Below are 10,447 nucleotides of genomic sequence, written 5' to 3'. Positions count from 1 at the left end.
CCTTCCGAAATAATTTTCTTATTCTAACTCCACTTTCAAAATTTGTTGTTGTTTTTTTAATTTCATAATTATTCTTATTGAACTGAATTTAGACAACAATTTTCCAACTTACCTGATTTTCGATTCGACTACGCACATATTTTCGAAACACATGAATCTACATTAACATAGATTTTATTTTGTTTTTTTTTTTCGTTTTTTCTTCATTATTTCTATAAAATTACACATGAGACATTGAAAGAAACAAATGAAAAAATATATCGATTTTTTTGCGGGGTACTGGATGTGCAAATACATGCATGTATGGAAAAGGATTTGGATTTGCACTTTTTTTTTCATAAATTTAACAATTCATTTGGTTATTTCCTCCATCTTTTTAACATTTTTTCATTTTATTTTTATTTTAAATTCAACCACATATAAGATATTAATATATATTTTTCTTATGTTTTTTTCGTCAGTTTTAATTTTCTAATAATTTTTTTTGTTTTCTTTTTGGTGTAATTTAAAGATACACGAAATGTGAAAGTAGTTCATTTATCATTTGGTTTTAAATTGAATTATTTATTTTATTTATATAAATTGAATAAAGTTATTACTTTTTCTGTATAGCTTAATTAATAAATTAAACTATATTGCACTTTAAACAAAAAAAAAAATAATAATAATAAGGAAGGAAATACAAAAGGAAAGGGGGCCGGAGTAGATTACGATGTTTGTAATAGGAATTTATTTTCTACACAATTTTCCCGATACATTTAATTGTATATTTCATTAAGGAGGGTTTGACTTATTGGTGTATTTGTTATCGTTATTTGGTGTCATAAAACAATCGTCTTGCCTAAGCAGCAGCGATTTCCAACTAATTGTTAAAACTTAAATATAAAATGATTAAGATTTTTTTCTTAGAACAAAAAATTCTGAATGTTTTTTTTATATAATTTTCGCTTTTATTTAATGGAATATTGAGTTTAGTTTTTTTTTTTTTTTTTGAAAACAACGTAAATGATTTTTTGTTTTTGGATTTAAATAAAAAGAGAAGACTTACTACCAACAAGGAAAAACTAATTTATTGACTACACCATATATTTCATAGTATATTTTTCAATATTGTAGTGCCACAAGTTAACAAGGCGTAAAATAACCCGTATGTTGCTATGTTTCAGGACGTATGATGTTTGTTACCTCACCTCAGAGCAAATTCTCATATTCGATTCTTCATATTCGGCAATATTACCAATGAGCTGTAGAATTCCATGAAGCCATGAAGACCAATTGTCACTGGTTCCATTTGGTCAATTATCTTCAACTTTCATTAAGCCACAATAACGAGAACTGAAGTTATCTACCGCTAAAATTCAGTTAGATGACATAAATGATAGTCTAACCAAGCAGAAAAATTCGATATTCCATATAATTGAGAGTTGTGGGTTTTTCTGTTTTAGAGTGATACAATGGTGAAGGTTTTTTAATACTTAAATATTTGTATTCGGTATGTCATCTGAACAATGATAAATTCCAGTAACACTCTTGTCGACACGTTAACCAAACGACGACAATAGAGATGCGTCAATACATCTGGAATGTAAGAGGCTGGTTTCCACACGCAACCTTCCAACCTTTAGCATCTTCTGTTTGTTTCCTTCAATTTGTAATATATTTTTTTAAATTAACGCCCCATTTCTTGGAAAAAGAATGACTAAATGATTTTGTAAAAAGTAGAATTATAAATGTAATCTTCTTTTCTTAAAGAACACAGGTGTTTATAGCGATCCGTTGCACCACTCTTCAAACTATCTATAATTGAAAACTCTGTAGAAAACGTCTAGACAAGGAATTACTTTAATCTTAATTAGATTTATAAGGAATATCACCTTTGGTGTAGATTATAAAAAAATGATTATCATAGTCTTCAAATAATAAAATTTTATGTGTAACAAATATTCTTATTAAAAAAACCAATAGATTTTTTTTCAGCATTTTCATTTGTTTTTGCTTTACATACAACTTATGTAATATTGATCGGTGTTGATTTGTTGATTGTAATAATAATCATAATATATGTATAAACGAAAATAAACTAAAACAATTATTCATCAGCGTACTTGGTAGTAGTAGTAACGTTATGTTTAAATTAAGGCTTAACTTACATTAGCTACAATCGAATAGAATTATGATTAAACTACTTACTATTGATAATTTAAACATAATTGCATTAGATTGACGCATCAGTCAATCATTGAAAGGGGCGAAGAGAAAGAGAGGTGGGGAACAAAGTAAGGAAGAACTAATAATAATAATAACAAAACTAGTATAAAGCAAATTCTTTGTGTTAAAATAAAGCTAAAGAGGAGAGGACAAAAAATACGCACACGAAAAACAAAAAATATTAAATTAATTTAAAGACATATAAAAAAAGAAGAGTTGAGACAAAACCTATTTTTTTTCTTTGTAACAAACATATTTGTATGTTATATTTAAAATTGAGTTTTTTCTCATTGTTTGTATTTGCTTTCATAGATGATAGGTTAACTTAATTTAGAGCATCGCCCAGTGTTTCCTTAAGTGATTCAAAGATTTGCAATTGTTGTTCCGGTTTAAGATTATAAATCTGTGAAAATGTGAAAAAACAATTGTTTTTATTTTCAAATTCCAAATATTTGGCATTGCATTTAGATCATACCTGTGTTAATAATTTAGCTGGCGATGGTGTTCTAATGAAACTGGAAATGTAAACATTTACAAAAGTGGCCATTAAAAATTGACAATCGAAACGATCCATAATGCCACCATGGCCAGGAATCATATCGCCAAAATCCTAGAGTGGAAGATAAATAAAATATGTTTAGGTATTAAAATCATTATTTAAATTTCCAATATAATAATAAATAAATTTCAATTTCCAATATTATAATAAATATTCAACAAACCTTAATTTTAAATGCCCTCTTAAAGCCAGAGGCAAAGAAACCACCAAATGGACCAATTATTGAACTGAACAGACTTAAGGATATTGAATGCCAAACGAAGGGTATCACACGAATCGATTTTCCAATGCCAAACTTTAAGGAAATAAAAAAACATATATTATTATAAATGTAATGATTTTGTTGACCGGAGGTATTTTTATATCCTCTATCAAGTATTCGTTAAATTAGATTCTACACTTTTTGAAATTGTGTATTAAGTAAAACAGATAAATTCACTTACCACACTCAAACTATATTCCTGGGGTGTAAACAAATAGCTTGGCTCACAACTCATCGACATGCTGCCCAACTCTTCGGAATAGACAATGGGACAAACGAAGTACTGATAATGACACAAAATATATGAGAATATTATGCCGAAAATAACTGTTGCAAAGCCACCACCAATAAAGCCCTCCCATGTCTTTTTCGGACTCAGCTTAATTAGTGGCGTCTTGCCGAAGAAGAAACCGAACATATAGGCCATAACATCGTTGCACACAATCATCGATACGGGTACAATAAACCAAATTAAGCCTGAAAAAAATATATATAGAAAAAGAAACAGTTATTGGTTTAAATAAAAAACAAGTAAAGAGGTGTCAGCCGGTGTTGTTAACTATGGTTTGCGGAGCTCTACGGACTTACTACATACTGGTTTAATTGTTCGCTTTATATAAGTATAATTTTTTACCAAATACATGACCATCTGTGGAGAGGTACCAGAAGTGGTTGCTCTATAAAAAAATAGGTTTGAATATTTGTGGGAAAGGTACCAGAAGGAGTGGATCGATGGATCCCATTTTCGGACTTGATTGACCAAGGTAAAAATATTATGATATGCAAAGTTTGGATCAAATCGGTCATTCCAGTCGTTTGATGTTGAATTAAAAAAATTTCAATATATTGACACTGTATGGGGGAGGTACTAGAAGGACTGGACCGATGGGTCCCATCTTCGGACTTGATCTATGATTGGTAAAAATATTATGATGTGCAAAGTTTGGATCAAATCGGACATTCCATTCGTTTGATATTGAATTAACAAATTGTTCAATATATTGACACTGTATGGGGAAGGTACTAGAATGTTGGGACCGATGGGTCCCATCTTCGGACTTGATGTAGGATTGGTAAAAATATTACGGTGTGTAACGTTTGGGTCAAATCTGGCGTTGTATTCGTTTGATATTGAATTAAAAAATTTTCAATATATTGACACTGTATGGGGAGGTACTAGAGTGGACCGATGGGTCCCATCTTCGGACTTGATCTAGAATTGTTAAAAATATTACGGTGTGTAACGTTTGGGTCAAATCTGGCATTGTATTCGTTTATTATTGAATTAAAATATGTTCAACATTTTGACACTTTGTTGGGGAGGTATCAGAAGGTGTGGACCCACGAGTTCCATCTTCATACATGATCTAGATTTGGTAAATGTATTACGAGGATTAACATTTCGACATTACATTCGCTAGGTATTGAATTAACAAATTTTGTAAATATTGTCACTTTATGCGGGAGGTTCTAGAACGAGAGGACCGATGGAACCAAACAACAAATGAACCGTCAAAAAAGTCAGTAAAAGTGCCTAAAACTTGGGTTTCATCATTTAACTCCTCTGTCAAGGTGTGAAAGCGTCTGCGAGACACCACAAATTTCTACAAAATTTAATACGATTCTCAATATGGAATATGAAGGTAAAGTAAAGGTTAATATAAAGAAGAGAAATCGTTTGCGGAAACAAGATGTTTGCTGATCTTATAAAACCCGTAAATGGCTTAGCTTAGATATATATATATTGTACACGTTGTTTCTTATTCCGTCGTCACAATCAGAATGACGCTTCTTTTTATTTTCACATCTTATCTTTTGTACATTTTATCTTTTGTAAATGATCTTAACTTATCTTTGTAATCTGTTACCGTGTGTATACAACTCTGTGTTAACAAGGATGTATTCAAACAATAGTTGTGTTCCAATATATTCTACTACATCTCGGCCAACCTGACAATCGTGACCGCCCCGGTCACACGGGTAGATTCGAAATAAGATAATAGTTAGTGTGCTTAACTTAAGGTACAATATACTTATGCTACTTAATCTTCTAATATGTACAATCTACTGATACTATATATACTACGGGCCAGAGCAACCCTGGGCCCCGTCGTTTGGATCGTTCGCTTTCCATAGCCGCATGTTGCATGCCTCTATTACTCCATCATATGGAATCTGGGTTATTTGGCAATTTTCTATATCTTTGACCACGTATCGGTCATTCGGCAATACTTTACTGACAGTGTATGGCCCTTTGAACTTCGGAATTAGCTTCTTGTTCACTCCTATCGTGGTGTCCACATTTTTAATGACTACAAAATCTCCAACGCTAAACGAGTTTACTCTATGACCTTTTTCTTCCGACTTCTTTTCATTATATTTTTGAGCTTTCGCGATGGTAGCTTCTGCTTTGGATCTGATATCCTTGATATCCCTCCCCGGGTCTAAACAGTTCTCTTCTAGGTATTCGGACAATTTATCCACTATTTCCCCTCTTTGGTTGACTCCGAACAGGATTCTACTTGGCGTATCACCCGTCGATCTATTAATTGTATTATTAAATGCGAATTCAATTTTACTGAGTTGCTTTACCCAATCAGCGTGGGCTACCGGTTCGCTGAGTTTTGCTAGCATTCCTACCAAAGTCCTGTTTACCCGTTCGACCTGCCCATTTGCTTGAGGTGAATGCACTGCTACCTTTACGTGATCCACATTCTTTTCTTCCAAAAATTCTTCGAATTCCTTTGAAGTGAAGCAACTTCCTCTGTCTGTTATGCATCTAACCGGCCTACTGTAATAATCAAAGTACTTCAACATGGCTGCTTTAACTTCCTTGGTGCTCGTCGTCAATACCGGGTAAAGTCTCACAAACTTCGTGAACGCATCTATTATGACTAAAATATGTTTTCTCTTTGATTGTAATGATGGTAATGGTCCCAGATGGTCCAGGTGAATTGTATGAAACGGCCTAGGTTCTTTCGGAATACTATGTAGGTTTCTAGCATTTGGCTTATGGGGTGCTGAGTACATGATACACTTTAAGCAAGTCTTCTTGTATCTATCTATCTTCTGTTTCATCTCCGGAAACCAGTAGTGATCCTTCATTTTTTGGTAGCATTTGTCTACCCCGAGATGACCTAATTTCTCGTGCATATTTCTGATCACTTCTGTTTCCATGTCCTTTGGAACGAAAAATCTCAAAACCTCATTTATTTTCCTGTATACTACCCCATTAACCATGTCATATCCATTCACTGTTCCTTGCTCTAGTTTCAACTTCAGGTCATTCACTTCTTTATCTCTTGCTTGTGCTGCACAAAGCTGAAAGTCTATATCTTCCACTCCTATTGTTGCTACTAATTTTTGCCTACCAGTCTGTTCCATCCTAGATAATGCGTCTACATGAGCCATCTTTGTTCCCGGCCTATACCCTATGGTATAATCGTAATTTTCCAATTCTAATGCCCATCTCGCTATCCGACTGTTCACGTTCCTTTTCGCCAGTGTTAGAGCTAATGAATTACAATCAGTCCTGATCTTGAATTTCATACCCTCCAAATAAGCTCTGAACCTTCTTAAAGAATAAATGATCGCCAGAGTTTCTAACTCGAAGCTATGGTATCTTGTTTCCGCATCTATCGTTTTCCTTGAAAAGTAAGCTACTGGGTAAAATTCACCATCGTCCTGCTTTTGCATCAATATTGCTCCGAAACCCATTGCACTAGCATCACAATGCAGTTCCGTTTCCCTATTCGGGCTATAAATTGCCAAAATTGGCTTTGATGTTAACCGTTGCTTCAGTATCTCGAATGCCTCTCTGCACTTGTCTGTAATTATATACTTGGCTCCATCCTTTGTCAACGCATACAATGGTTTCGCAATTAGAGAAAATCCCTGTACAAACTTCCGAAAATACGAGCATAAACCCAAGAACGCTTGCATTTCCTTTAAATTTTTTGGCATTGGATAGTTCCTGATTGCTTCTACATGTCCATCTGATGGTTCAATACCCTTCCTTGACGCCTTATATCCCAAATATTCAATTTCATTATAGGCGAACTTACACTTCTGTATTTTGAGTTTTAGTCCATATTCAGCTAACCTGTCCATTACTCTACCTAACAGCTTCGTGTGTTCCTCTAATGTTCGTGACCCTATAACAATATCGTCCATATAAATTACCATTTCATTGTTCCTTAAAAAGTCTTGAAAAATTCCGGAAATAAATCTCTGAAACACTGCTGGTCCGTTTTTTAACCCAAACGGTAACCTTAGGAATTCATATTGACCATTTGGTACTACAAATGATGTGTACTTGATTGAATCTTCTTCCAGCCTTACGTGGTAGAAACCCGACTTAAGGTCCATTATAGTGAACCATGACTTTCCCTCAAGATATTCCAAGCAATCTTCAATTAGTGGGAGGGGGTAATTATCCCGCACTATTATTTTGTTCAAGGCCCTTTAATCCACGCACATCCTAGTCTCTCCACTTTTCTTTTTCGTTAATACAATGGGCGATGCATAGGGTGAATTGCTTGGGCGTATGATTTTCTTTTCTAACAAGTCTGCTATAATCTTATTCACCACCTGTTTACCTGCAAAAGACAATATGTCGCGTTCCCTGACGTCACTAGAATTGAAGCCTTAAACTCAGATGCCTTTGGTTCTCCCTCGAGTTTCTCCAAATAATTTGTTCTAATAAAATTGCGCAATTTATTTCTATCCTGAATGCTCAGTTGCGGGTTCATGTCCCATTTTTCCTCAGTTTCCTCAGTGTTTTCATCATTCCTTTTCTCTTTCGTCCATAAGCCGCTGACTTTTCCCTTACTTCCATCCTCCTCCACTGTACCTACATTTTGGAAATTTTCCTCCCCTCCATTTCCCCTTTCTTCCCCATAGCTCGCCTCTTCTCGAGGGCTACCCCCCTTGTCCTCTTTTCCATAACCAATATTATTTAATTCATTTTTTTCATTTTTATTTATATTTTGCGGCCCAATTTTCCTTTTATTTTTCGGGTCGGTTTCCAAAAATAATTTTATACATTGATCCTCGGTTTCATTTTTTAATTCACCTGGGGCCGGGCCCCCTTTCCTTAAACATAAACTTATTCTAAAAATTTTTAAAAAATCGCGACCAAGCACCAAGGTACACGTGGCCGTCTTTGGCAAAATAATAAATTTCAATTTCTTTTCTAGTCCTCCGAATTGTAGGACTGCTGTCACCTGTCCGCATGTCTCCAGTCTTCTCCCATCTAACCCCTTATACTCCGAGATCCTCCTCTTTTCTGTCACTGTTTTTGGGCACACGGATTTGACTACCATCTCATTCATGAAGCTACATGGGCTACCGGTGTCAAGTAAAGAAGAAAACATGCGACTATTAGATCCATATATGTCAGGACCCAAGGCTACTCTTACCTGTACATTCCAGCACACTTCTCTTTCCTCCTGGGAAACCGCTGCTGCTGCTAACATTGGGCAATGAATCTTGAAGTGCCCCGCTTTTCCGCATTTGAAGCATGCTCCCATTGGTCGCCTTTCCTGCTTGCAACTCGTTGCATAATGGCCTAGCTTCTGGCAGTTGTAGCAACGAACTCCCTCGTATACCTGCTCCGCTTTATTTATTTTACTTTGCCTCTGGCTCCGCTCGTCCACCATCTTTTCATACTGGGGTATCAAATTTTTGAATTCCTTCATCGTAGTCACCCCGAAAAATATGGATGCTGCTACCGATTTGTCCCCCATTCCATCCAACACACACTCCACTAGCTCCTTCTCAGAGATTGCCGCCCCCTCTGCAATCTCCTGCATTTCCAACGCGTACCTGTGCAAGCCTTCGTTTGCCCTGTTCCATTTTCTAGCGTCCAGCCGGCGTAGGGTTTCTTTTATGCCTGTTGACTTATGAAACTCGTGTAACAATTCGTTTTGCAAACATGCCCAATTATCAGCTTCGGCTCGACGCAAGAAAATTGCCGCGCTACCAGTCATCATCCGGCGAGCACAGTTCATTATATTTGTCACTTTATTGAACTCCTTCAGCCATTTAGTGATGCTGTATTCATTGTCGCCCGAGAACTTTGGCAACGCCCCTTCTATATCAGCGAATGTGGCAACGTTTTTCTTTGTGCCTCTTGCTTCCTCCAATTCGCTGATCTCTTTCTTTAGTTTTAAAATTTTCAATTTTTTCAATAACCGCCGTTCTTCGGCGTCCTCTCCGCCATCTTCCATCGTTATTGTTTTTTCTTTTGTACTTTCGTCTATCGACTGTACTAGCGATGCATGGCCGTCTTCGTTTTGCTTGCTTGTTTGCAGCTGTGGCGTATGTGTGTGTGTTGGTTGCATTTCCACCACCTCCTCGTTTTGTTGTAACTGCTTCTGTGGCGGCGATGCTTCACTTGGCGACACCGAGCTTACTCCTATCACCTGCCGTAACAGCTCACGTAGCTGGGATGGAGTTGCGCTCTCTGGAAAATCTATTCCGGCTTCTCGCAGCTGCTCCATCAATGCCTCCCTTACCATTTCGGTGTATTTTCTTTTCCACAAATAATTTCAAATCTGTTACCGTGTGTATACAACTCTGTGTTAACAAGGATGTATTCAAACAATAGTTGTGTTCCAATATATTCTACTACAATATATATATATATATAGGGGAGAGGGGGGCACCTTTGAACAGCGCTCATAAAATCTTGGTTTAAAATTTTTTTGACCCGCAACCACATTTTTGTATATCGCAATCTTGTTCTCTATCTGCGTAAACCACTTTGGCTTGCGTTTTCAGTTGTCGACAAATTGTGCATGGGTGACCATGTTTTCGCAGTGTCATTGTAAACTTTTATTCATTTGGTTGTAAGGGGGCAGGAAGAATTCTGTGATAGTTTTCTTTCGTCAAACAAAGTTTTTGCATTCCAACAATCATTTTAAACATAACTAATCTAATTTCTTTCATATATATTTAGTACAAAAAAAGTTATTATAAATTTCCGAAAAATTCCATGGGTGGGGCACCTTTGAACAAGTCCATTAAACTCGAGTAAAAAACGGAGTTTTAAACATTTGGCTTCGATTTCTCAAAGTTTCAAATGGCCTAATAAGATTACGAAACTAACTGTATTTTTTACCATATTAATTTTTGTTTTTAAGTCATTTTATGTTTAAAAAATTTTAATCTAAAATTTTCAAATTTTGGACATTTTTTATATATTTTTTAATGAATAAATGCATTTCTGATATGTATGAATAAAATACATACATATTTGAACATAAACACTGTAAAAAACCATTTCTTTCAAAAATGTCAACCCCCTGGGGGCAGTTTTGAACACTTTGACTTCGTCCATTAAAACAGTAATAATCTTAAAGTATGTCATATGTATATTAAAAGATTAAGAGAATAACACTTGTTCGTTTGTCAGG

At 35.4% G+C, this 10,447-nt stretch overlaps 1 protein-coding gene across 1 annotated transcript; it reads right to left on the bottom strand.

Annotated features, from left to right (window-relative positions):
- Positions 1–2,523: 2,523 nt before the first annotated feature.
- Positions 2,524–9,550, bottom strand: LOC133338462 (phosphatidate cytidylyltransferase, photoreceptor-specific-like). Its single transcript, XM_061546637.1, has 5 exons — positions 8,965–9,550; positions 3,211–3,506; positions 2,931–3,062; positions 2,684–2,818; positions 2,524–2,611 (listed from the first exon to the last, which is right to left on the bottom strand). The coding sequence occupies exons 1-5, from the start codon at positions 9,548–9,550 to the stop codon at positions 2,534–2,536; spliced, it is 1,227 nt and encodes a 408-aa protein (XP_061402621.1). The 3' UTR covers positions 2,524–2,533.
- Positions 9,551–10,447: the final 897 nt, after the last annotated feature.

Source organism: Musca vetustissima, unplaced genomic scaffold (genome assembly GCF_032173495.1).
Source record: "Musca vetustissima isolate MV318-11 ecotype Yass unplaced genomic scaffold, APGP_CSIRO_Mvet_v1 utg783, whole genome shotgun sequence".
NCBI classification, from domain to species: domain Eukaryota; kingdom Metazoa; phylum Arthropoda; class Insecta; order Diptera; family Muscidae; genus Musca; species Musca vetustissima.
This window is presented reverse-complemented; position numbering and strand designations above follow the sequence as displayed.

What these genes read in the sequence shown, in the direction of transcription:
- LOC133338462 (XM_061546637.1), bottom strand. Translation starts at nt 9,550, where the DNA reads ATGGTAAGGGAGGCATTGATGGAGCAGCTGCGAGAAGCCGGAATAGAT. An exon ending in CGAAGCTGATAATTGGGCAT is followed by an intron (nt 3,507 to 8,964) that starts GTTTGCAAAACG and finishes TATTTTTTTCAG; the next exon opens with GCTTAATTTGGTTTATTGTA. An exon ending in CAGCTAAATTATTAACACAG is followed by an intron (nt 2,612 to 2,683) that starts GTATGATCTAAA and finishes ACATTTTCACAG; the next exon opens with ATTTATAATCTTAAACCGGA.